General features: G+C 49.3%; 1 protein-coding gene across 21 annotated transcripts in view; it reads left to right on the top strand.

Moving 5' to 3' along the window:
* The window catches only part of ablim3 (actin binding LIM protein family, member 3), a 46,353-nt gene that overhangs the window by 17,547 nt on the left and 1,803 nt on the right, over positions 1-27,003 (top strand). For 3 of the 21 annotated variants that reach the window (XM_081699328.1, XM_081699316.1, XM_081699317.1), the window contains 18 exons: positions 5,823-6,006; positions 9,724-9,839; positions 10,774-10,900; positions 11,164-11,257; positions 15,500-15,587; positions 16,802-16,932; positions 17,712-17,867; positions 19,098-19,127; positions 19,236-19,365; positions 19,754-19,852; positions 20,149-20,199; positions 22,579-22,713; positions 23,114-23,184; positions 23,624-23,777; positions 25,455-25,484; positions 25,818-25,873; positions 26,005-26,065; positions 26,170-26,177. In XM_081699328.1, coding sequence (XP_081555454.1) covers positions 5,823-6,006; positions 9,724-9,839; positions 10,774-10,900; positions 11,164-11,257; positions 15,500-15,587; positions 16,802-16,932; positions 17,712-17,867; positions 19,098-19,127; positions 19,236-19,365; positions 19,754-19,852; positions 20,149-20,199; positions 22,579-22,713; positions 23,114-23,184; positions 23,624-23,777; positions 25,455-25,484; positions 25,818-25,873; positions 26,005-26,065; positions 26,170-26,177 — 1,721 coding nt within the window. Of the gene's footprint in view, positions 1-5,822; positions 6,007-9,723; positions 9,840-10,773; positions 10,901-11,163; positions 11,258-15,499; positions 15,588-16,801; positions 16,933-17,711; positions 17,868-19,097; positions 19,128-19,235; positions 19,366-19,753; positions 19,853-20,148; positions 20,200-22,578; positions 22,714-23,113; positions 23,185-23,623; positions 23,778-24,361; positions 25,874-26,004; positions 26,066-26,169; positions 27,000-27,003 lie in introns of those variants that run through there. The other 18 variants (XR_014117681.1, XM_081699318.1, XM_081699322.1 and 15 more) reach the window with 18 other exon arrangements.

Raw genomic sequence — 27,003 nt, 5'->3', positions numbered from 1 at the left:
TTGTATGCACTCAAAAAGAGGCAGATCTTGCCAACATATGGTCTTGATTGAAGACAGAGCAAAGCACTGTAAGCTTTTTTTTTCACAGACCAAGTCTGCTACCAGATCCGCACCAGTCAGAACACACACACACACACACACACACACACACACACACACACACACACACACACACACATACATATTGCAACCATTAAAAACATCACTTACAAAGATTTGTGGACAGGTTCAGTAGCCCGTCAGCCCGTTATTGGTAGCAGGCAAACGATTTGCATTTTTTGACTCATAATCATTTATTTCTGTTGCAAAGTTCTATGTGACACCAAATTACTGATAAACACACAAATAACCAATCCAGTATCTCGGGCTTTTGTAAGGGACCCTGCTGTCTCTAGGGCAACTGTGGAAGGTTCAGGTTTCCTATGGCAACTGTGGAAGAGGTCGTCCCTCCCCAACACTCGTTCAGCCAATGGTCTGCTGTTCATAAATGCTGGTATCATTGCAGAAATGGGTTTTATTTTATTTTTTTCATTAATTGCTGCATTTAAAGTGAGAATTAACGGTTTCCTTCGGTCCACGTTGCTCAATGAGAAGTGCATTAGCTAAACACCAAATGCATAAAGTGCATTTTTTTCTGCTCCTTTTTATGTTTTATGAAGATTGAAATGCATGTGTATTATTGAGGGTCAAAACTCGTTCACGACTCGACACTTTATTTGCCACCTAAAAAAGGTATTGAAGAAAAATCTATTTTTACTAATTGCACACGTCACACAGTGTGCCTGGTGTCATAGGATTCAAACTTCTCTGACTGAAAGGTCTAATTCTGTATAGTTTATTTTAATTCATATATACATCACAGTCTCTGAATGTTTACAGAGGCTTACATCTAAAGGTATCACTGCCTCTACAGCAGACACCAAGCGTGATCTTCAAGTCTGCGTTCTTGTTGTTTGCCTTCCTTTCCTGCACAGCGGGACTGACAGGTTTTGTTTCGGGTCATGGCACCAACGTGCCACCTCTAGCTCAAATGCAGGGCCCTCCTCATCGTGACCGAATGGTACAGGAAGTGAACAAGAAAAAGTTCTGCCCCTTGGCCTAGCATCAGTAGCGTTTCAGTGAAGCACTGTGAACATTTGCTCTTGGTAGAGGCACATATATTCCAACCATCGGAACTTGAATTATCTGCTCTAATGAATGCAATCAGAAGGTACCGGGGACTGAGTCGTGCTCTCTGAAACAGTCCTTCTCATAACAGCCGGACGAGGGCCAGGGAGCGGGGACAGGATGAGCCACAGCTCAGCGGCTGGCTAACCACAGCTGCTCGGAGAGCGCCGTGCTAACGTGCAGAAGGTGTTTGTCTTTTCTGCAGAGACGGCAGGAAGAAAGCACAGTGATGCTAAGCAGGCCACTACTAGCTGAGGCAGCAAGAAAATGTACAACGCTGATGATTCTCAGTGTTTATATGTTATCTGACAACTGCAGCAACCCAAACTGAAATAAAACAGCATTTTGAATGTTGAATGTCTGAATGTTGTAATTTGTTCAGAATATTCCGTGTATTTTTGCTTGTTAAGGCCAGTCATCTGTAGGGAGAGGAACATTGTTAGGCCTCTCTGAGTTTGCTGGGATGAAATGTTCCTGAGATGAGGGGATTGGCTCTTCTCTCTTTCCTCAATTAATCCCTGAATGTGATTTGCTCTGAAGCTTTCTGGAGCATTCTGGGGCTCAGCCCAGCTGGATCATTTGAAATGCTGTGCCATTGTTTTGTGGTTTGTAAAATGTGGTTGGCATGGAATCTCACAGACACACACACACAAATGCACAAACGCACGAACACACACACACACGCACATGTGCACGCACACGTGCACACACGCACAAGAACACATACACACAGCTGCAGCAGCTGTGCTTCTCTTGCACGTGTGATCATATTACCAAAGGTTGCAGTGACTTTTATGAAAGTCCCTGTTCGGTGGCTTTCTGCGGGCTGTGAGATTGTGCTCCACGAACGTGTCTGGCTCATGCAGTCAGTCATCGTCTCCGTTTGCAGTGCGGTTATCACGTCTGTTGCCGTGCCCTTTCTGAGGCTAGTGTGAGGGAGAAGCCACCAGGTCATTCTCTGCCATAAAGGGTGCACAGTCCTGTGCGCAGTCTTACCCGAACACCAGCATGAACCCCCTCTCTTCTCTGCAGATAACATATTCTGTTAGCATATCACTAGGCCTGTCTCATCCCATATGGTACATCAAATTTACTGTCCCGGTTCTACGGTTATGTGACACCGTTGCTCATAAAAACACCATCGATCTTTTATTACTGCACAGTGGATAGTTCTCAGTCACATAACCCAGTCTGGATTAAATTAGCCCCAGAGAAGTGTGAGTGTGTCACGCGCTTAAGCAAACATCAGTAAATCTGAACCGAGTCGATGTCGAACAGACGCAGCATCTCGGTGTTGTGCAGGACGCCATGTGTTCCTTCAGACTTCTTCAGACGTGACAGGCTGCACCGTCCGCCGTGTCTTGCGTTTACTCCTAAATTGTTCAGACAACCTCCACTTCAAATCTCTGTGCTGACATGCACACTTTAAATGACCAATGATTTTGTTATTAGATAGATAGATAGATAGATAGATAGATAGATAGATAGATAGATAGATAGATAGATAGATAGATAGATAGACAGACAGACAGACAAACACAGACAGACAGACAGATAGATAGACAGTTCACTATAACACTGCCAATGCACACAAAATACTGGTCAGTGCAAATGATCCAGAATTATGTCATTGTTAGCCTGCGGCCTTTTTACGTAGTGATATAATTGTGGATAATTTCCTTGACTAAGGAACAGTCTGTTCATCAAGAAGATGCTTAAATAATTTAGTAAGAGCAACATTAGACTGAAAAAACCCAGTTCCTCAACACCCTTGTCCTGAGCCCTCAGGGTCTGGAGGGTTGTTTGGGAGAGGTGTGCTGATTGGTCTTCAGTCTTACTCTCAATACACTGTTATTGTTATAAGGTTCGCATCAGCAATGCCAGACCTCACCTGGAATCAAGTGGGTGTGGGAAAACGGCGTCCTCTCTGCTACCCCCATCCCATCATCCTGTTCCATTCCCAGCATCCCTTGCTACTCTTTCATAAGAAAGGCGTGACACGTTTGAGCGAAGGAGTGAGACGTGAGTGAGATTCGACGAGAATGAGGTTTCACGAAAGAGACCGAGCGGTGAGCCGAGTGGCAAAAAACCGTGACAGGAAAAGGAGACAAGCGGAGCGCCTGTGAGACGTGCTCTCCTGAAGATGGAGGCTCGTGTGAAGCACTGACTTGATGCTCCTGTCGGCCTGAACATCTCACGACCACACAGGGATGGCTGAAAGCGCTCACTGAACTGCGCAGAGTTAGCTTGCATTTTTACAAGTTCAGCGAAAATGAACAATATTAACATTCCTGGGTTTTGTTTTTCCTGTGATTTGAGCATCATTCTGGCTAATTTAGCTATAAATCTAATCATGTGTTTGTTATTGTCTTTCAACTACACATTTAAATACCAAAGTCAGGGGCTACAGAGATGGGAGTGAGATGTACAGAAACATATCTGTCTTCCTTTTATGCACTTTTGGTTGGTTTTAATCATCTATAATGATAGTCTCCCTCCTGTTGTCGTTCTGAAAAAGCAGGAAGGATTTCATCTCATGCCATCTTGTGTAATTTGCTTTTATTGCCGCTAATGGGCTGTTTGAGCTTCGCAGGTGAAAACCTTGCGTCGCGTCAACATAACCTTCCTCTACAATATCTTCGGTGACACCAAAACGAGTCGCACGTGTAGCCGGCTTTAAATTAATGATTTACGCCGACACGTTTTTCAAACGGCAATCATGCCCAGTTCTCGGAGCAAAGAGAAGCCGTCGTTGCGGCAGTGACGGATGCTAGACGTGAGCCCTGCCTGTGTCTGTGACACTGGGCTTGAGACACCTGCTCAGAGGAGCGGAGGAGGAGAGTTATGGGTCTACGGCGAGAGGGCGAGCATTCAGGATCAGGATCTGTTTTCACACACTGACCATTCCAGGTGTGTCCCAGCAATGCCAGTTTACTCCATTGCTAAGTGATTATAACAGGAATTGGGATTTTCACACACTGCTCTTTTGTGTTTTAATACCTATTCCAGTACTTGGCATACTTGAAGATGATCAGTGATATATTTTGTATAGAGATTCATGATTTGTGCTGCATCAAGGCCATTTTTAGATAAAACGGCAGTTGGTCAACATCACAATCACTAAAATATAATTACATTTTACATTATATTTAAATATAAACGAAATCCCCTCTAGTGCACGTAATGTAAAATATTATCCAATAAGCAGGCATTGGCTGACTGGCAGAATCACTTTCTATTGCTTTCTATTGCTTCACCCCCACCCACCCCATCTCTCTCTCTCTCTCATTAATGTAGCCCACAACTGTACCGAGCCAGTCAGATCTGATCTGTTTTGTTCACTGCGGACTTTACACGTGTGCACCCGTGACATCCGTTTCCCACCTCGTCTTGTCGGGAAGCCCAGCGAGAGCAGATGGTTGGTTTTTGTGAGCTAATTTGACAATCTAACAGTTCACTTGTTCGGGTCACGTTGAAAAGTCGATTACGTCCACAGGTTGTGTTTGCTCAGAAGTCACCTCTGTCATTACTGCTGGTGCGTACAGCTGAATTAGCCTCAGGCCTTCTTCACAGATAGCCTTACCTGCCCTGCCTGGAGATACAGAGCACTATCACAGTGCCCGTGCATGTCCGTGTGTCTTGGAGGCCGCTAGGGTTAGTACAGGGGTTGATAACTCGATTCCCTAGTTGAGCAGTGCATCACCTACGACCTTTTCACAGAGACCGTGTTGTGTCAGCTCTGAATAGTTATGCTTCCATGCCTTAAGAACGTCATTAACGGCAGGAGAGAAAGTGTGCAGTCTGCATGTGCGTTTTCCACAAAACTGACTAATATGTGCTTCCGAGTAAGGCTCGTCACAAACACTCGGCCATGTGTGGAAAATGTTGGGAAGCTCTCAGCAGGAAGCGTGGTCAGCCTCATTAACATCACACGCACTCCCCATCACGGTAATGGAGGCAGCTCTGCTTTCACTTCCTGTATGCTGTTGTTGCCAGTTAAATCAAGCCGAATTTTGCACAATATCACTGTGATTCTGTTTGCTGGATGTTTATCAAATAATTAAGATAAATGTAATATTTGTAGGTTTAACAGAGCAAAATAGATAATGGCTGCCATTATGTTGTAACTTCATCAATGATGTAACACTTAGCCATTTATTGAATGATTAAGATTAATTTTAACGTTAAATGCCAGTCTCCAAAGCATACACAACCAGGTAAAGTGTGAATACTCAAAAATGGAGTATTACTGTAGTAATGGACTATTACTGTAGTAACACTCATTTCATTCACTCATTTTTCTTTACTTGCAGGTTCTCCCATTCCCAGATTACCATTCCATCTCCCAAAATTCACCAAATGAGGAAAAATAAACCCCCCCACCCCCCAAGCTTACACAGCAACTCTTATCTTGCTTGGCGCACAGAGGGAACAGAGACCCTTATAATCCATAACTGCTTCTGCATGTGTTTATCGTTTGCGCTAGAGCGAAAGACCAAACCCTCCCCCCACACTAGACGAGCGTGATCCGTTTCAAATGACCCGGGGCGCACGATGGGCGCTCCTTTGGGCGTCCCCGGAGGAGTTGATCTCTGTGCGGACCCGCAGGACTGTCAAGCTGTAACTCACGCCTCCTTCTGCCCTTCCCTCCGCAGTGTGCGGCTGTGACCTGGCCTCTTCCGGATTCTTCCAGAAGAGCGGAGAGTACATCTGCACGGCAGACTACCAGCGCCTCTACGGCACCCGCTGCGACAGCTGCGGCGACTTCATCTCGGGGGAGGTGGTGTCCGCACTCGGCCGCGCCTACCACCCAAAGTGCTTCGTTTGCTCCGTCTGCAGGTGGGGGTTCCCGCCACGGCCTACCAGGGGAAAGCCCTGCGCCAAAAAGAATCGGTTTCTTCCTGTGATACATCCGTGTAAGGTTTTACGGCAGCTCAGTGTGTTAGGATCGATCTCTGCTGTGCCATGTAGCTGCATGGAAATAAAATGCAGAAACATGATAATAATGTTGTAACGTTCGGAACGATCAAAGCTTTTTTCTCAATTCATTTATTTTATAATATTTATTTTCTGATCTGATGGTCTTTTCTACCACTTCACCTCTTTACACGGTAGAAGTGTGTCTATGTGTCATTCATCCAAAAAGTACATCAAATTAGGCGAAAGAACCATTAATCATTAAGACCAAACTGAAAGCGAAAGGTCAAAGGTTGTGTTGCTGCCGGCTGTTGTGGCCCTCAGTGATCACTGAATGCAGCCGGGGACTGACACTCGTTACCCTGTAGATCGCTGAGCCCTTTAGGCACTAGCAAGTGAGCCTCTCTTCTGTTTATGAACTTGAACCCGGAAAGCAGAAGGGATGTGGTGTTTGATGTTCTGCTCTGTTTGGGGTTAAAAGGGTTCTGTCCTCCAGGAACACGTGGACTGAGGGAGACGTGATGGAGCTCGTGTAGAGAACAGCAGAGGAAAAACACTTTCTGTCGCTCTGTGGGTTCTGAAAGTGGGACAGTGGAGTGGATTAGGAGATTTTAGGTTTCTTTTACTGTCAGTGGGTTGGTCCATGCTCCTGTGTTACCCACAGAGATAGATATGCACACACACACACACACACACACACACACACGTGGGTCTGAATATAGAACTGTCACGCATTCTGCAAGAGTAGAAAAACACACCAGAAGCCTCGACAGCAATGTGGAAGATTGGATGGCAAAGTAAGTGAAGGAGAGAAACCATTACTGGTGTTGAGTAGTCAACAGAGACACCCGGACAAGAGGACAGAGACACCCGGACAGGGAGACAGAGACACGCAGACAGGAAGACAGAGACACGCAGACAGGGAGACAGAGACATGCAGACAGGGAGACAGAGACATGCAGACAGGGAGACAGAGACACGGAGACAGGAAGACAGAGACACGCAGACAGGGAGACAGAGACACGGAGACAGGGAGACAGAGACATGCAGACAGGGAGACAGAGACATGCAGACAGGAAGACAGAGACACGGAGACAGGAAGACAGAGACATGCAGACGGAGACAGAGACACGGAGACAGGAAGACAGAGACATGCAGACAGGGAGACAGAGACATGCAGACAGGAAGACAGAGACATGCAGACGGAGACAGAGACATGCAGACAGGGAGACAGACAGGAAGACAGAGACATGCAGACAGGGAGACAGACATGGAGACAGGAAGACAGAGACATGCAGACAGGAAGACAGAGACATGCAGACAGGGAGACAGAGACATGCAGACAGGAAGACAGAGACATGCAGACAGGGAGACAGAGACATGCAGACAGGGAGACAGAGACACCCAGACAAGAGGACAGAGACACACGGACATGAAGAAAAAGAGCGGGAAAGATGAACTGTTGTTGAGGAGCGTTGAGGGTTGGAAGGTGGTGGAATACTCACGCTCGCCCTTCCCATGAGCTTCCCCTTCCCCATCGCTGTAGTCGGCCTGCCACCTGGGGAGAATGTGGGGACTTCTCGGAGGTGCCAGGCTGGAGAGAGAGGCCAGCCTGGCACCTGAGCACCATTACTCAGATCATCTCTACGGCACCCGCCGTTTCCTGCTGGGGACGATGCAAGCCAAGCTGATCTGCCTGGATACTGAGCTACGTCCACAGCTTCTGCTCTTCAGATTTTAAAGTTTATTTGCGGGGCTTTTGGCCAACTCACTTTTCAAATAACAATCTGGATCAAATGACACTCTCTCTCTCTCTCTCTCTTTCTCTCTTGCTCAGTCTCTCTGTCTCTCTCACCCTATCTATCTATATGTTCTTACATTTTCTTCAAAGAGTTGTAAACCAGTCCGCTTCTTCCTGGGCCCTAGCAATTTCAGGCCGCTAAAGCAAGCCTGTTATCTTGCGATTGTACTTAGAGTGTGCGCTTTAAGCTCAATTCTGCAGGAAAATTAGTTCCACAAAATTGTGTGTCCACCCCCACAAACCCCCCACCCTTTCTCGTTACTCCCATTAGCAAACATGGAAGAAAATTAGCATCTGATGAATGTAGACGAGGAGAAAAAGCCATTTGCCAGAAGGGGCCGGAATTGCTTTATTTTAAGCTGCTGCCACAGGGCGCTAAGGATGGACATGCTTGGCAGGAGTAGCCTGGAACACTTATCAGCCCAGCCATGCTGGAGCAGGCAGCGTGAGTCCAGTGCTAAGCTCTCCCAGTCGGAACTCGTGCTTCCGGAAACCGTACCACTACTCATCCGACACTTCCAGTCCTGAGTTCACGCCGTTCCAAGGCTGTGCCGGGGTGCGACATGCTGTAGTCTTTATTAAAGTGCCAACATTTGTTCAGATGTGCATGTATTACTCAGCTAATGGAGTTCAGGGCTCATTAGGTGTTCAGACGCTGGTTGCATCGAGGTTGCTGTTGAAGTAAGTGGTGTCCATTAAATATGTAAACAATACATTTTTAATATGAAGAAAGTGCTGACATGACAGTTGGCAGTTAGTATGTGAGGGGAGGTATGGTAGGTAATCACACACACACACACACACACACACACACACACACACACACACATACACACACTCTCACACACACACACACACATGCACACACACACACACATACACACACTCACACACACACACACTCTCACACACTCACACACACACACACACACACACATTTACCCAAAGTGTTATTTGCAAGAACACACATCAATATAGATGACATGCCAAAGAACACAAAATGTCATTACATATACACGGAATCCCTGAAGAGAGGCGGCAACGTGTTAAGAAAATCTCCAGGACAGGAGGTAGGTGGCTTCACTGCGCTGAAGGGAGATGGGAAAATTGGACTGTCTGAAATACCTGTCTGGAAGATACAAGAACCTTTAGCTTACCTGTGCACTCCTGACATACTCACATCGAATGTTCCTCCCTGAGACACAGAACGTCACCGCCTGCCCAAACTGAGGGGCTGTACAAGGCACTGCTGCTCTAAGCAAAGAGGTTAGGGTTGGAACAGTGTGTGTGTGTGTGTGTGAGTGAGTGTGTGTGTGTGTGTGTGTGTCGTGTGTGTGTGTGTGTGTGTGTGTGTGTATTGAAGTAGTCTTTAATGTGCAGCCATGCCTAACGCTGCCAGGTGACTGCTATATGCTTTTGGTGCCTTGTTTGCACGCATGTATGGGTGTGTGTGTATGTGTTTATAAATCAGGGACAATTGTGGGAGAGCATACCATTTACTGGGCTTTTCAGAAGACCTGTAGGACAGTAATCCAGCTAACGTGACGCTGGGGTCACGGTAGCAGCTAAACGTGCTGTATAACCGCAGACATGCGGTGCGAGCGGCCTCTCTAATGGACTTTCTCTGGAGCAGCCTGCGGTCTGCACAATGTCCACAAACATGGAGGTGGACGTACGAGATTATCGCGCGCCGCCTCTGGAGCACCCGAGCCGGGTGCATGGGAACGCGCTCGGGGGAGGGCGGGATGCACCTGCTCGTCCATACACGTGGACACATGACACTTTGTGTGTATTCGTTGTGTACTCTTAATGAACTTGTCTCTTTCTTGCCGTTGTAGGAAACCTTTTCCAATTGGAGACAGAGTGACATTCAGTGGCAAAGCGTGTGTGTGCCAGCAATGCTCACACCAGCTCGTCTCCTCAGACGAGCCCATCAAGATTCATGGGCCAAGTCGTAAGTCACTCCCAAACGAAAGCGGCCATTTATGAATGAAGTGTCCTCTATAGTACTGTGCAGTTTATTCTGAATTATTTATCACGCAATCAATTCTAGACGTTTAGAGGAGGCTCACCCTAGTAAAAGTCTGAGTGGGAGAATAGATCATTAAACCAACACTAGGTTTAGCTTGTGTGTGTGTGTGTGTGTGTGTGTGTGTGTGTGTGAGAGAGTTACTTCAATGGTGTCTAATCTATCATCATTTGTTTTTCAGCCATGTGTTTTTCATTATTGGCCTATAACAGCAAATCAGAGCTTTGACTGTCAAACGTAAATTCACTTTATCCCCTGTTGCTACTCCCCAGCAAAGGGAGAAAGACCGAACCACACCTCATCTCCACCCCTTTGCTGTTGCCCTCGGGGCTTCATGGTTGTGTGTAGCTGGAGTTGTTGCATGGGTTTCTGGGAGATGGGAGAAGCTCTTAAGGCTGTGGCGTGTCAGCGGCTGAGTCCTACAGGAGTAGGAGTGGGTGGGGGGAGTGTTTGTCTGTGAGTGTGTGTGTGTGTATGTGTGTGTGTGTGTTTGTGTGTGTGTGGCCAGGTCGTTGTGCTGGGATTACTCCCACCCTAAGCCCAGATGAAAACAGGCTGACCTTTCTGTACATGAGCATCCGTCTGCTGTAATGCTTTACACACAGTGACCTAGGAGTGTATGTGTGTGTGTGTGTGTGTGTGTGCGTGTATGTAAATACCACATGATATGATATCTGTCAGTTTACATGAGCAACATCACAATTCACCGCTATTGAATTAATTTGACAAACGGTGCGCGAGCCAGGCGTTCAGTATAACTTTACAGAACTCTTTCTCTCTGTCTCCTTCTTTCCCTCTCTCCTTCTCTCCCTCTCTCTCCTCTCTCCTTCTCTCCCTCTCTGCCTCCCTGTCTCTGCAGACTGTGCAGGCTGTAAGGAGGAGATCAAACAGGGTCAGTCTCTCCTGGCGTTGGAGAAACAGTGGCACGTCAGCTGTTTCAAGTGCCAGACGTGCGGGATGGTCCTCACGGGAGAGTACATCAGCAAGTGAGCGCATGGTCGTCTCTTCCGGAGCCCAGACTGGTTCTGACCCGGTTCTGACCGTGCACCCCACCCACTCACAATGCACTGTTGCCACTTTTGATTTACAGCTCCAGCTGTGGTTTGGGTTTGCCGGGGGTTTTTTTTGCAAGAGGCTGTTTGTGCAACTCCTCTGATCATTAGGCAGGAATGGTTTTGATGCGGTACAGAGTGCACCCTCTTACTCCTTTTTAGTTTGATGAACTGTGTTTGTTGTCTGTTTTCTTCAGGGATGGGATCCCGTACTGTGAATCAGACTACCATACCCAGTTTGGAATCAAATGTGAGTCCTGCAGCGGATATATCAGCGGCCGGGTCCTGGAGGTGAGAATGCTAGGAATGCTCAGACAAACGTCTGCTGTCTGCCTAGTACAAGACACTGGAACTTGAGCAGTTCACTTTCATGCAGTTTGCTTGTGTTCTGCCACTGGGGATGATTGATGAAGGGGAGGGGGCGGATATAAACGTTTCATGTCTCGGTTTTGTTAACCGGGCCAATTTGGGGTATGTTACCGCACACGTACACCTGTGCAACAGCATCTGTCTTTGCTCGGGCAAAGAGAAACCATTGAGACCGAGTGAGACTGATCCATCGGCGGGGAGAGGCCAGCAACTCCGTCTGTTAAAAAAGAGATCAAAGGCGAAACGCTGGAAGATGGAACGGGGGATCCCGGAGAGACAACCGGATACAAACCATAATCTGAAACCTGCTCTAAAACATGTTCCCAGCAGGCATTCACTGTCTTTACCATGAGCAGAATACCGTGAGGAAAGAATACCCCTCGGGGGTTGGAGAGTGTTGGGTGGGCAGTCAGAGAGAGAGAGAGATACAATAAACTGTTGCAGTAGGGACTGTGTACGTGAATGAAAAGACAGTGAGGATCGTGAGGGAGAAACACTGCAGAAGGGAATGACCGTAGTGTCACTGTAGTGAAGGCCCGTGTCCCATGAGCTCTGTGGAGCGTTTCGGAATGATGACGTAATGTTCCACAGTCTAACGCTCCAATGATGCTGTCCATACCGTAGTCTCGCTTTTCCGGCTCCCAGGGGGCAGTGTGCACTCCTTGCCTTAAAGAGAAACTGACAGAAAGACCAAAGTGGCAAAGTGTTTGAGGAACAAGAGAGACAGAGAGGGAGAGAGAGAGAGAGAGAGGGAGGGAGGGAGAGAGACATAGAGAACGAGTAGGAGATGAGAGACACAGAAGGAGTGGGAAAGAGAGAGAGAAACCGTGCATCACCTTCACAGAGGGAGATGTGTGTGGCATTCAGCATGATGACGTAGTTTACGAGAGATGATCGCTGGGCAGCTCAGACAGTTCCAGACCGATGAACCTTAACAGTAATATGCATCCACACACCCACACACACTCACTCACACTCACTCACACACACACACTTACACACACACACACACACACACTGACACACACCCCCAACACACACACACACACACACACTCACACACCCACACACACGCACACACCCACACACACTCACACACACACACTCACACACCCACACTGACACACCCCCCAACACACACACACACACACACTGACACCCCCCAACACACTCACACACACACACACTGACACACACCCCCCAACACACACACACACACACGCACACACACACCACACACTCACACACCCACACAAACACACACTCACACGCACACACACTCACACACCCACACACACACACTGACACACACACTCACACACGCACTCACACGCACACACACTCACACACCCGCACACACCCACACACACACACTCACACACACACACACACACACACACACACACACACACACTGACACACACCCCCCAACACACACACACACGCACACACACTGACACCCCCCCACACACACACTCACACACACACACACACACACACTGACACACCCCACACACACTCACACACACACACTCACACACTCACACACACACTTGACACACACACCCCCCACACACACACTCACACACGCACTCACACGCACACACACTGACACCCCCCCAACACACACACACACACACACACATGCTCACACACACACTCACACACACACACACACACACACACACACACACACACATACACACACATTGACACACACACCCCCCCCCCACACACACACACACACTCACACACATACACACACATTGACACACACACACACCCCACACACACACTCACACACTCACACACACACACACACACACACACACACTCAGTGCTCTTTTCCATGTCTGAGTGGTTGTTGTGAAGTGCCATGTTCTAGCATGAGTTGTTGCCTGGTTATTTATAGCATGTAGGACACAGTCTGATTTATCTTTATCATGCCTGTTTGGTTTGCACTCGGTGCCTCCTGGGAGGCTCCAGTGATGCATCTCCTGTCAGCGTTGAGTGATTGGCAGCTCTCTAATTCCTGGAGCAGCCCCTGCTACTCCCACCCACCTTTAGCCTTGCTCCGCCCACCCTCCTTAATGTCTCTGCTAGCCCCGCCCCCACATGTGTATTACACCCCCAAATCTCCGACCGGCTTCCTAAGCCTATGTCGAGCTCGAGCTCACTGTACAAACTTTCATTTGAAGAGCAGTGGGGCGTGGTGGAGTTGGGCTGAGGAGGAGGAGACCTGAGGAAGCAGCCAATCAGCAGCAGCACTGTGGGTGGCCTGAGGGAACAACCAGGGGAAGCCCAGCCTCCCAACTCCAAGCTCCGGGTTTGCACGCTCGGATCATCTCATGAGCACGCGCTCATCTCGGAAAGTGGGTCGAGGCATCTGTGGGTCATCCTGGAATTAATGCACGTGCAGTCTACCTGACGCTAGAGTCCACATGAGGCTTGTTGAGAGGGAATCCCAATGTGAAAGAGCTCAGATGTCCGAATTCTATAATATAAAAATAACCGTTTGTAGGATAGAAGCTTGAATAATATAGTAGGCAGCCAAGCATGTCCTGGAACTGCGTTACCCTTTAACGACAACCAAACATGCAATACTGCCTCCATAATAGCCCAAATCCTGCCCACCACACCAAAGATCCATCTACTGGCCATTTGTGATAATATTGTTCAGTAAAAACACGAGATTTTCCATTCCGCCTTGGCCATTGCTAGCGGCTAGGGTGCTGGGTGGGAGACATATCCAAGAAAAGGGAAGAGAAAGGAACTTCACTGAGGCTCGAAATGGAGTGATGACATAAGAGAAGGGTTGGCCTAGCAGGAGGGAAATCTCTTAATGCAGGTGAATCAGATTATTGAGATTACTGAGATTATGTATCCAGTCAGCCTATGCATGGAACAACCTGGAAAGCTCAGACTCATTTAGGTTTCATGTCAATCTCAGTTCCTCTAATTCCCGTGCTGTCCAGCAGAGATGGAGATCATGGCTGTAATGAGTGCTGTGGGTTGTGCTGGAGAAGAGGGCGAAAGTTGTGGGAGTGTGTGGGAGTGTGTGCTAGAAAGAAGCTACAGGCTGTCAGTGCTGTAACTACACACAGGCAGTCAGTGCTGTCACTACAGACAGGCAGTCAGTGCTGTAACTACACACAGGCAGTCAGTGCTGTAACTACAGACAGGCTGTCAGTGCTGTTACTGCATGCAGTCAGTGCTGTCACTACAGACAGGCAGTCAGTGCTGTCACTACAGACAGGCAGTCAGTGCTGTCACTACACACAGGCAGTCAGTGCTGTCACTACAGACAGACAGTCAGTGCTGTCACTACAGACAGGCTGTCAGTGCTGTCACTACACACAGGCAGTCAGTGCTGTCACTACAGACAGGCAGTCAGTGCTGTCACTACAGACAGGCTGTCAGTGCTGTTACTGCATGCAGTCAGTGCTGTCACTACAGACAGGCAGTCAGTGCTGTAACTACACACAGGCAGTCAGTTCTGTCACTACAGACAGGCTGTGCAGTGCTGTCACTACAGACAGGCTTTGCAGTGCTGTCACTACAGACAGGCAGTCAGTGCTGTCACTACACACAGGCAGTCAGTGCTGTAACTACAGACAGGCAGTCAGTGCTGTCACTACAGACAGGCTGTGCAGTGCTGTCACTACAGACAGGCTGTGCAGTGCTGTCACTACAGACAGGCTGTGCAGTGCTGTCACTGTTAGAACCAGTGCTCTGCTGAAGCTGAGACAAGGAGAGAGAAGCCCAGTATTGGAGCTCGTTAGCGGTAGTGCTGTAGCTCCTGAATTCAGAGACGTGAGCAGGCTCACGGGGACACTTCTCTCAATTATGACGGCTGGAAATTAAGCATCACGGAAACGCTCGAACGAGGCCCGTAATGACCGACAGGCTCGTTAACCGCCACTGCACTGATGGAGTCTCTCCTGAGCAGCAGAAAAAAACGAATTAAAGTGAAACTTGTTGCTTTAGAAGATGTCAGCGGCTGGAATGTGCCTGTTGCGGTTTACTGCAGCCATTATAGCACTTATCATTGCAAGTTTTATAGAGGGGAAGAGGGAAAGTTACTGCCTGCACGTGTGACTGGCGACCAGACTGGTTCCTTCTAATACTGTTCCACTTCCGGCCCTCCCCTTCTACCCTCTGCAGGCCGGCGGGAAGCACTACCACCCTACCTGTGCCCGCTGCCCCCGGTGCCAAATGATGTTCACGGAGGGGGAGGAGATGTACCTGACAGGTGAGGAAGAGGTCAGAGAGGTCAGGCTCCCTACGCCCACGAAGAGCCAGTTCAGTGTGAAGAGCCTGAGAAGACCTGAGCTCTCTTTAGCAGAGAGCAGAGTGCTTCTCTCTCACTGCTGCAGCTGGAACAAACTCATAAGGGCGTGTGCTTTTTCAACATGGTGACCTCAGATGCAGGGTTATAGATACTCCCTTTTGGCAGGAACATGGCGGCTCCGAACAGGAAATGTGTTCACGATGTCGTATAATTAAATCTTTCTCCAGTGCATCATCTGACTACATCATGACAGATTTATATAATAAGTGGTGTTCACAAGTACTAACCAAGGTTGGTAATACACGACCTCTCTGACACAGAGGCTCGTTCAGCTGAGACTAATGTACCGTTAAATAGTTTTCAAAGACTCATACGATTGCCTCAATGTTGCCTGTTAGGCATCTGCGTGCTCCGCCAGCATCACTGTGTGGGCTCACGTCTCGAGCATGTGTGCGTCTTGTCTCACACACTCTCGCTGAGACGATGAGGCAGCAGCCATGGTGTGTATCATGCCGCGGGACGGGGGTGTTTAGTAGTCAGCACGGCCAACATCAGCTCACAGCGTTATTGACACGGTGGGGAAGGGCCTTGGGTAAACATGGCAAGTAAAAGTGTTGACACATCTAATTGAAATACAGCCACTAAATCGAATTACTACAGATGAACTGGCTGGAGCGACCGGGGATCCATAGTGGGCAGAGATCCCAGCACAGGACACTCGGGGGAATGGTGTGAGTGGTAGTGCCAACATCGCCGCGTAAGGCCCAGTCTAACTCAGACAGGAGGCACAGACTAGTGCAAAACGTAGGAACGCACCACTGCAACAGACGCAAACATGGCGCAGACATCACAATCAGAATGATGGTCACTTTGGCTAACTTGGCAGCTGAATAAACCTGGTGATTGTGTGTTTGGCAGCCGAATAAACCTTGCGAGTCTGTGTTCGTCAGCCAAATAACCCTCACGAGTGTGTTGTCAGCCGAATAAACCTTGTGAGTGTGTGTGGCAGCCAGATAAACCTCACGAGTGTGTGTTTGTCAGCCAAATAAACATGAGTGTGTGTCAGCCAAATAAACCTCACGAGTGTGTTTGTCAGCCGAATAATCCCCGTGAGTGTGTATTTTGCCTAGATAGGAGCGCGCGGGTCAGGGTGTGATCATGCGTCTGCCTGGCAGGTTCGGAGGTGTGGCACCCGACATGTAAGCAGACGGTGCGGGCGGAGAGGAAGCTCCGGGCACGGCGCATGTCCGAGACCTCCATCTCCCCTCCAGGCTCGAGCGTCAGCTCCCCCAACCGGGTCATCTGTGTGAGTAACCCCGCGAGGGCTGTGCACTTCTTTCTAGCATTTGAAGCAAACACGGAGATGGTAGGGAAGGAGCTCCACAGAACATCCTTGTTTCCGTAATCCTGCGGAAATACCATGGAGGGGAATGCCAAGCAGTGAATTAACCTGGCACAGAATTGCTTTGCGAAAGCCTGAGTGGGCTCCTGCTCAGCAGCGGTGTGCTGCCACGTTCACTGGCACGCGGCCATCACGGTTGTGTTTGTGTAACCATGCCAACATTACCATGCATATGCAAATAAGAGCAAGAGTGTCTGGGCGTTTGATTGATGTCCCCTTTGAGCTGAGTGTGTAATTGAAAATGCCGCGTCAGCATGCATGTGGTGGACCCCCACCATCCCACCCCACCCCACCCCCACCCCCACGGTGTCCCGCCGAAGGTGACGCCGCAGTTTCCTGCTTAGAGTGGCACGCATGTGGAAGCGTAAGCTATGAAGATGCGTGTACTGCAGAACTGTCCAACGGGGCCAGCTCTCAGCTCCTGAGAGATCCTGGATTGTATCCTGCCGATCCTGGATTGTGTCCCGCTGATCACAATCCAGGCTGGATCCCGGCATTGCATGTGCACGGGTATCCCGCTTCGGCCTCCGTCGCCGACGGCAACAGAGCGATTAGTATTGTTTTCACTGTGGTTTTCAGGCCTGCACATGTTTCCATTGCATTTTGACACGTGTGAGTTTGTGTGTGTGTGTGTGGATGTGTGTGGATGTGTGTGGATGTTTGTCCTGTGTCCCTTTCCTCAGGCCAGAGTGGAGGACGACATCCTACGGTACAAAGAACTGGCTGCTCTACCTAGAGTTAAGGCCATTTATGATCTACAGAGGCCTGAACCGCTGTCATATCAGCCCTACCCCATATTCTACTCTGATGACAGGCTAGAGCGTCTCAGCTACAGGGAGGTACTGCACTAGCAGGACGCTAAAGCCACACCTTCTTCCTTTCCCAGCATGCTGCTTGTAGCCTTACAACAGCTGCCCCAGCTTAGCATACCCAACCCCGTTGACCCATCTTAGCAGACCCAACCCGGCTGGCCCAACTTAGCAGACCCAGTCCGGTTTACCCAGCTTAGCAGACCCAACCTGGTTCACCCAGCTTAGCAGACCCAACCTGGTTCACCCAGCTTAGCAGACCCAACCCGGTTTACTCGTCTTAGCATACCCAGCCCGGTTTACCCAGGCTAGCAGACCCATCCTGGCTGACCCATCTTAGCAGACCCAACCCCGCTGACCCAATGTGGCTGTCCTAGCCTGGCAGACCCAACCTGCCTAACCCAACCCGGCTGACTCAACGTGGCTGTCCCAGGCCAAGATCTGTGCTCCCTCCTATCCATGTGCCTGCTCACCGTTTGCTGAGTGCTGACTGTGCAGAGTGGACAAGTGAATGTCATTGTGTAGTTTTTCATCTGACGCATGTTATGCTATTGGGGATGCATCGATATGCAAGTTCTGGGACCCTCCAGCTAACCTGCTCTCATATCTGCCAGGGGTGGTTTTGGATTACATACATGCTTGCATGTAAAGGCTACATGATGGATACCACAGTTGTTATGGCCCCTCTGTGTTTTAATTGAGCACAGCCGCTGATCACGTGAGCGCTAGGCGTCATTGAAATTCTGATCGATAGCGTTTGTTTTCTGATACCAGAGTTGCACCAATTTTATCATGCATCCCTGAATCCTGTAGTGTCATCTTCGTTCCTGCTTCTGGCTCGCAGCTCCTACGGCACTTGTCTGTCTCTCCTCACTTCTCCAAATCGCGTTTCCATCATCGGGTTGCGCATGGCTCATAAGTCCCGAACCGCGGTCGAAGCATTTTGCTAACACTCTGTACATGCCGTGCGCCGGAATCGCTGCTGTACGTATCCTTCTGTCTAACAGAGAATATGTTCCTCCCACCCGACCAGTCTGCAGTGTGGGTAGTGAACTGATCATATGCGTACGTAACTGCAGGAAACTGTGTTACTGTGTTGTTTAACACGCTGTTTTAACGCGCTGCAACACGGCAGCTCATGCTCTTTCACTTCCTTTACACGTAACACAGACTAGAAGAAAAAGGGATGTTTGCCTTAGCGTGCCTGTGAATCGCTTTCTCTCTTTCTCTCTGCCCCTCTGTTGCTCTTTACCTCCACAGTCCCTGGGCACACTCTCTCCCTATTCTCAGGTAATAACCCTTGGCCTGAAAGCTCGTACGTTTACCAGTGTGACTAGTGCCGTGAGGGGGTGGTGCGTCCTGCTCGGCGTGCTCTGAGGACGCTCTGTATGTGGGCAGGACCTGTGCGACGGCGTGGAGGTAAGGCGGAGGAGGTCGTCCAGCCCCGGCTACGTCCACTCACCTGACTACGGCAGACAGGGCTCGTCCCCCGTCCTGCCTGGCTCCCCTCAGCACTGCTACAGATACGGTGAGCTGCTGACCCCCCCACCCCCGATGAGCGCAGAGCTCATCTCGAAGGAGCTGTGTGTGTGATGTTCTTGGCCAAAAAAAAAAAAAGACGAGAAGTTTTATACAGGAGTTATTTTAATCTCTGAAAATTTTGTGTAAATAAGTGGATAATTGGATGGCAAATAAATGTTTGCTTTCCATAGCTTAATTGATTTATTTTATTTTATTTTGCTGCATTTGGCACAGTATGGCTTTTCTGTTCTCACTGAAATCCATACTGTCCCTTGCTAGCACGCGGATCGTCCATTCTGATTTGGGTTCTAACTCAGAGTGCCCAACTTAGGGTGGGGCTGTTCTTCATTCATGCTCTGGTTCTGTCACTGTCATTGGCTGGGGGCTTGGGGCAGGCACTGGGAGTAGCAGGAGTTCACCCTATTACCCGCATCTGGAAGGCAGGTCCAGCACGCCCACCACAAACCAAGCACCCAAGCATTTCCATGTGCCAGGTAGGCCACGCCTCTGCTCGCATCCCATTCGCTGCTCTCTCCCTCTCCCGTGCTTAGCCAGGATGCTATTTGCATTTACATTCGTTTTCTTTAACGGCTCTCTTTTCAGACTTAAACGTTAAGTTAGCTATTTAAAATGTTCACACTATGGCTTGCCCTACAGTCTGTCTTCTTCAGTTCTTCCATACGTTTCTCACCCATAGTGCCCATATCATCCATATCTGGCTGCCCGCGCCTCCGTCCCATCATGCTCCTCTCTTCCATCATTCACCTCTCGCCTCTCTTTCTCTTCCCAGTGACAGGGGAGCCCAACATCTACCGGAAGCCTCCCATCTATAAACGACATGGTAGAGTGTGCTCGGTGTGACCCCTGCTCCTCTCTGCCCCGCTCCTGGGGTAGCTGTGGGAAAGATGCCACAGATTAGCTGTGTTGGCACGGTCTACCCTAATGAGTCCCAGACAGGGCTGACTCCTGCCAGATCACCGCACTATACAGTTTAGTTGCCCCGATTTAACAGTCAGCTTGTCAACTCCGTGATAATTAGACAACACTATTCTTAGTAGGGGATGTCAGTAAACAAGACTACAGGAGTCATGTGTCCTGTTGGGTGATCTCTGATCATGACTACAGAAGTCGTGTGTCCTTTACAGCGATCTTTGAGCAGTCTGCCTGCACCGGACGTCAGCTTGCTCACCGGCTCTCTGCCTCCCCATATGGCGTGCGGCTGGCACGGTCTCGTCCCTCGTCGCAAGCATGCTTCACGAGGCTCGCCGAGGCACGACCGAACTTTGTCGACCGTGCCTCTACCTGCCTCGTTACGTGCTAGAAAACCCGCCCGCGCAAAGCTAATTAACCGCAGTGCCCGAAAAACTGTGTGTTTGGGTAGATGGCTAGATGTTAGTTAGACTGCACTCTCTTCAGTAGTACCAGCCTGGTTGCTGTGAGGTTTTTCAGACAGACTGCGTGAGCGTCTCAGCTTGGTGACGTCTTACGTGTAGGAATTTAAGTGATCTACTCCTATAATCGATGTATGACTTGTATATCATGGATATGGGAACTGCGTAAATAAATATTTTGTTTTGCCGAAGATATCACACCCTTTTCAGTCCGAGCTGTGTTAATTAGGGTCCTCTCAAAACTGCATGAACACAGACGCATTTCCTTTCAAAAGCGATAATAGTGCATCTTTCCCTCTTAAACGCATGCCAGTGTGGAAAGTATGTGTGTGTTCTGTTATGTTCTTGTGCAGTGGATGTATGGTGCTTTTTCCCTGACGTGTGTGTGTGTGTGTGTGCTATGTACAGTTTGTGTATTACGGGCTTGTGGTATTGTCTCATTATCCATCAGATCAGTGTCTCCTGCCAAAATTCAAATACACACACGTCAAAAACACATAATTATTTCTACAAAAATGTGAAACCAGAAGGGTATGAGATTTCAGAGCACTTTTTTCTATGATAACGTAAGGAGCAGCTGAACGTGGGCCAGCTGAGATTGCCTTCAGTTCTGAGCTTAATGCTTGTTCTGGTAAGGGAACTCCTCTGACAGCATGTGCTCGGCTGACACAGTCGGTCTATATCTGTCGGCCCGAGAACGCGTGAGCATGAGTGATGATGTAGGTGACCATGTGCTCGACGTCCTGACCTTGAGCCTCGCAAACCGACAGAGGAAATTCTATGAGCCGAACAGAACCAGAACTGAAACTGCATCGACAAGCCTGGGGTCCAGCAAACGACCCGCACACAGGTACAGGAGCTCCTCTCACTGGGATCCAGCAAACAGCTCGCACACTAGTACAGGCCTTCATCTCGCTGGGGTCCAGCAAACCAGGGCAAAGCTTTGGCCGAAGCCACAAACAGGCGGCAGTGCGTTACATATGAATGAACAGCTGCCGATGAGCACAGGCGGTTTGCGTTTTATTCAAATACCACAAGCCTGTAAGGAATTCTTTCACAAATCCGTTTGGTACCCATATGGGGGACCTGCATATATAACTGACAGAACTCCTGCTACCATAAGGATGTTTGCTCTGCTCTGTATGCAGACCACAGTGCCTGCTGTGTTCATGTTGACTGCCTTCTCCTCTACATGGGTACCAAACATAAGGTCCACTGATGGCTCCTTCTGGGAGGCAAATAATGCCTGTTTTTTGTTTTGTTTTTTTCCCTTTCTTCCCGTTTTATCCGTTAATTTCAATTCCCTCCGCTCTCCTGCCGTACTTTCTCTGATCGACCGATCACCCCGTAAGTATTCTCCCGCCCTGCGGCCTCGTACACTGCCCGTCTCTGCCTGCTGTCCCTCCTGTGCCCACGTCTGCCGTGTTTCTTTCTGTTCGGGACAGTGTTCTCTGCCATTAATGTTACGTTTGTGCTGTTGGCGTGTAGCCTCGTGCTGATCGGAGTTCGGCGGGTGTGCGTTTCATTTTGGAATAGCGCTTAAAGAGCCGTACGTGGCGTCGGTGCCCGGGCGCGTGGCTGCGCTTGGACAGGGGCTGATCCGGCTTTAAAGCGCTGCTTCACGTTCCCTGTGGCGTTTCTTCCTCAGCCAGGAAGGAGGTCATGCGTCATGGCTGTAGCGTACGCCCGCACGCCGTCTGTCTGCGTGTACATTTCACCCACTGGGTCCCAAAGTGACCCGAGGTGCGGGCCGGAGGCTGATCTGGTGCGCTCTCTCTCTCTCTCTCTCTCGCTCGCTCTCTCTCTCTCGCTCTCTCGTGTCCACACAGACAATCTCAACTCAGCCACCAAGAGCAAGACGAGCGAAGACCTCCTTCACTCCTCCCAGTTCTCAACAGCATACTCCCCTGAGCACTACCTGCGTTCCTCAGCCGAGTTCTACCAGTACGCCAGCTCCCCGAGACGTACGTGCCGAGAGCAAAAATTATGAGTGGCTCTGATCTTCTCCAGCGGTGTGGCCCAGGCTCGAGGACGCAGGCTCCTGGAGAAGAACAGATTATACTCAGTACAATGCTGAATTCATAACACTCAAGTTGGAGCTTTTGGTTTAATGTTTGTTTGGTAGTCAGTTATGCTGAAGTGCTCCATGAGAACAGAATATTTTAAGTTTTAAACATTTAAAGGCTGTTTTGTGTATAAAAGTGCATAAACACACACTGCTTTTCACTGGAATTTAAAGATATTGCCTTTGATGCTTCTTGGATCTTTTAATCACTGTCTTCTCTTCCGCTCTTTCTCTCTCTCTCTTTCCCTCTCTCTCCTTCCTGTTCTCTCTCACTCCCTCCATACCACTTTCTCTCTCAGCTTTGCGTGTTCCTCGGAGAAGGTTTTCATCAGGAGGAGAGGAAGATGGTTGGAATCACGGTCTTCAAAGAGTATGCCCTGAAAAAAATCTCTCTCTCTCTCTCTCTCTCTCCATCTCCATTCTGTCATACCTCACTTTGTATCCTCTGGGCTTTTTCGCTCTTTTCACTGATAAAAATTTAACTGCGTTTTGATTCTCTGATTCATGGCTGATGGGAAATGACCTGTCAGCTGTAAAATGGGAGCGGCTGTACTTTGCTTTTTTTAATATTTTTGGAGTTTGTAATCCAGAACTCTCTGGTTATTCTACTTATTAGGCCTTTTATGTGCCCCTACACACCCACACATACACACACCACACATACACACACACACACACACACACACACACATACATACACACATACATACATACACACTCACACACACACACACACACACACCACACACAGACCAACGCGCTCTCCCTCGTCCTCTCTCTCCATCCTTCTCTCCCTCTCCCTCTCTCAGATCCAGGGTGGCATCGGCAGGATGATTCTGAAGGAGGAGATGAAAGCTCGCTCCGGTTCCTATGACAACGACCCCTGGGGCAGCGCTCGGAGCTCCCGCAGTGGGAGCAAGGAGGCACTGCATGGCACGACCTACAACAACACCATCAATGGTTGTGAGTGTCTCCGCCCCCTCCTTTGGGTATGGGTGGAGACTAGAGGAAAGGGGGTGGGGCTTCTGTGTCATCGGGGTCTGGATGGACAGCACCACATCACGGGGTGGCATCATCACTCCACCAAGGGGCGGTGGGGGACAGACATCGCTGTACGATTGTGATGGCACATTATTTCAGCAGCTTATATTCAACGCTGCTTGCAAAATGCAGGTCTGAGTCCCCCGCCCCAAAAAAAGTTTCTGTACCCACATACTAGCAGTGAGGGTGTTGACAGCACATCTAGAACAGGCGCAGTGCGGATTCAGCTCCCTTCACAGTGCTGTTTCCCAGGGCTGTGGGGGGCCTCCGAGCTGTCGCGTTAGCCCAGGCCGGTGAGCGCAGCGTTAACCTCACAGGGCTCAGGTACTATGGAGATCACTCCAGTAGGCCACGCCCCCACCTCCACACCTCCCTCCGGCTTTACCATCCGTGCACTTTATGCTCTCTCTCTATCTCTTTTTTTACATTCTTGCTCACTGCTCGCTCTATTGCTTTCACACACACACACACACACACACACCTTCTGCCTTGTTTACCTCTTGCAGGATTCTAGCAGCGGCGTTTTGGCAGAGCTGTTACAGTGTGATGGAGTCGGAACCGTACAGAGGGACTTGGGCCTCCCACTTCTGGGCATAAACTTCCGTTCACTTACACGGCTCTGTTCTTTTCTTCCTCTCCTCTAAGCACCACTATATCGCAGTTCTCTCTCTCCCTCTCTCTCACCCCTCTCTCTCTCTCTCTCTCTCCCCCTCCCCCTCTCTGTTTCTCCCTCCCTCTCTCTCTCTGTTTTTCTATCTCCCCCTCCATCCACCTCTCCCTTGCCATCTCTTGCTGCTGCTCAACATACAAACACATGACTTTAATATTTTTCTTTTTATCATTCATTTTATGTTTACTCATTCTGTCCTTGTTCAGATGAACATTAAAAACTGATCCGTGAGCACATTTCCAGTGTCCCTGCATCAGGTAGCATGTCCACTCAAAGCTTTCCCCCAATCCCTAAATTCACCTCATCTAGTTTTACTTCTATTTTATTTCATTACAGAAGTGTTCTCGTTGCATTGATTTGAAACAGACTCGGTGCGTATTTCCTGCGTGTTTGTTGTTGGTCTGTCACTCTTCCTCTCCGGTCCCTTCCTCTCTTCACTTTTCTTTTTGTGTCTTGCTGGCCTGTTTCACCGCTCATTAAGCACTTTGATGGTCGTGGACCCACTAGGTTGTTTGTTCCCGGCACACACAGATTTCTCTGAGTTTCTCGGGCCATCTGTCTCCACAGCCAAACGTACGACTCCGAGGGCACAGTGTTAATCGGCAGTCCAACGCCGCAGAATTTTCCTGGCCGAGGGACCGTTAATAGTCAACATGCTAAACAATAAATGTAGAATCTCTTCTTTGCAGTGATGTTTGAACTGAAAGTCAACAGCGATCCTCCTTATCCTGTCCCACACTACATGAATGAAGTGCCATAGCCCACCCAATGGCACCCTCTATCGACTGTGGTCTGCAGGACACCAAATTTGCCTCCTCTTGAGTTCTCGCGTTTGGCCATATCCACCCTGAGCGGCTTGATCCGGACACGTTTGCTTTTGTAGTGGTACAGACGCTACGCTGAAGCCTGTTCTTTCTGTCTCTCCTCAGCACCCCAGGCGTGCTACCCGGCCGAGAACGGTGAGTGAGTCCGCGCGTCTCTCCTCCGTACCTGTTCCAGCCGGAGAGCCGCGGGGGCCTTAACGGGACAGCGGTAGCATTAGAAAGAAGGCAGGTTGCGTTCCGTCTGCCGACGGAGGCGGGCGGGGCTTAGCTGGGGGCTCGCGCTTGCGGAGGGAAATGTGGGTCCCGCGAGCGAAGCTCACGGTTTGCTGGTGGATTTGGGAGAGAGCTTTGTGACTAGCACCCCCTACTGTCCACTCTTGAATTTAGACACTGCTGAAGTGTGCTGATCTGTACGGCATTTCTTTTGTTTCAGTGATGAGTGTAATCAATTCTCTTGCTCTTCTCCAGACTACATATCCAAATCAGCCTCTTTACCAGGGTACGGCAGGAACGGATTACACAGGGTAATGATTCCTTCATAACAGCAGCTGAATAAATACAACTGCACTGTAGCCTGCGATATTTCAAATTCACAAAATTGATTAAGTTGCCCTTGATCTTTCATGGTAATGTTTGTTTTGTTTTGGTTTTTTAGCAACAAAATACAGATTACTTTCAATATGACAGTGGCAATGCAGTCAACTGGGGAATCAGAGGTTCGTTAAGGCTGTGCTGGAAAATTACATTAAATTACAAATGGGATACTTTCAGCAGGGTGCATGTGTGTTCTTTCAGCGTGTGTGTTCTTTTCTTCTGCTAGAATACAAGGTGAGCATGCCTGCTTCTGAAAGTATCCTACCACACACACCACCTCAAAGCAGAAGCTCTGGCTGGGGGCCGAGGAAGCATCTGGATCATAGCAGTCACCACACCGGACCGTGTGGTGCTTGAAGCCAGCATAGAGGAATCAGTGGTCCGGGTCACGGGGCAAGCCCTCGCGCCGATCCCACGGGGCACTCCGAGTGAGCCGAAGGTCGTAAAAGGGACAGGGGCCTGCGCAACCTCTGAGCGAGAAAGTGCCCGCGCTGGCCGTAGCCAGCTTCCTGTGTTTGTCACAGCTACCGTGTCGCTGGGTTGGAATGAGACTCGCTGGTTCGCTTCTCTTTCGTGAGAGGAAAGAGGTTGAACAGGGCTCCTTCTTCCTGACAGCAGCGGCACGCTTCCACCGAGCCCCTGCGGAAAAACACAAACCACAGTCCAACATGCACAGACTAAGCATTTTCAAGTAGCAGCGGCCGCACAGCAGTTAGTTATGACCTAACGTGACCTTTACCAGAGAAGGAGAAACGCCTCACACTTCAGGCCAGCACTCTGCTCTGATGAGGTGGGAAGTAATGTAGCACATAAAGTTGCATCGACTCCCTTCTTTGCCTCGAGCAAGGCATGGCTGACACTACAAGTGTTGGTCTCTTTGTGGATACGACTGTGTGTGTGTGTGTGTGTGTGTGTGTGTGTGTGTGTGTGTGAGAGAGAGAGAGAGAAAGGGAGAGAGTGAGACAGAGTAGGAAGGAAAGAATTAAAACAATTCAAATGTACCTGTGTAACTTTGGCAGCATCACCCAGTAGCTGCTGCATTGCTTAAATCCAGTGTTTG

This window comes from Electrophorus electricus, chromosome 16, assembly GCF_041902795.1.
Source record: "Electrophorus electricus isolate QZ-2024a chromosome 16, ASM4190279v1, whole genome shotgun sequence".
NCBI lineage: Eukaryota > Metazoa > Chordata > Actinopteri > Gymnotiformes > Gymnotidae > Electrophorus > Electrophorus electricus.
The sequence above is the reverse complement of the archived record's forward strand: the minus strand, read 5'-3'. Positions and strand labels throughout refer to the sequence as shown.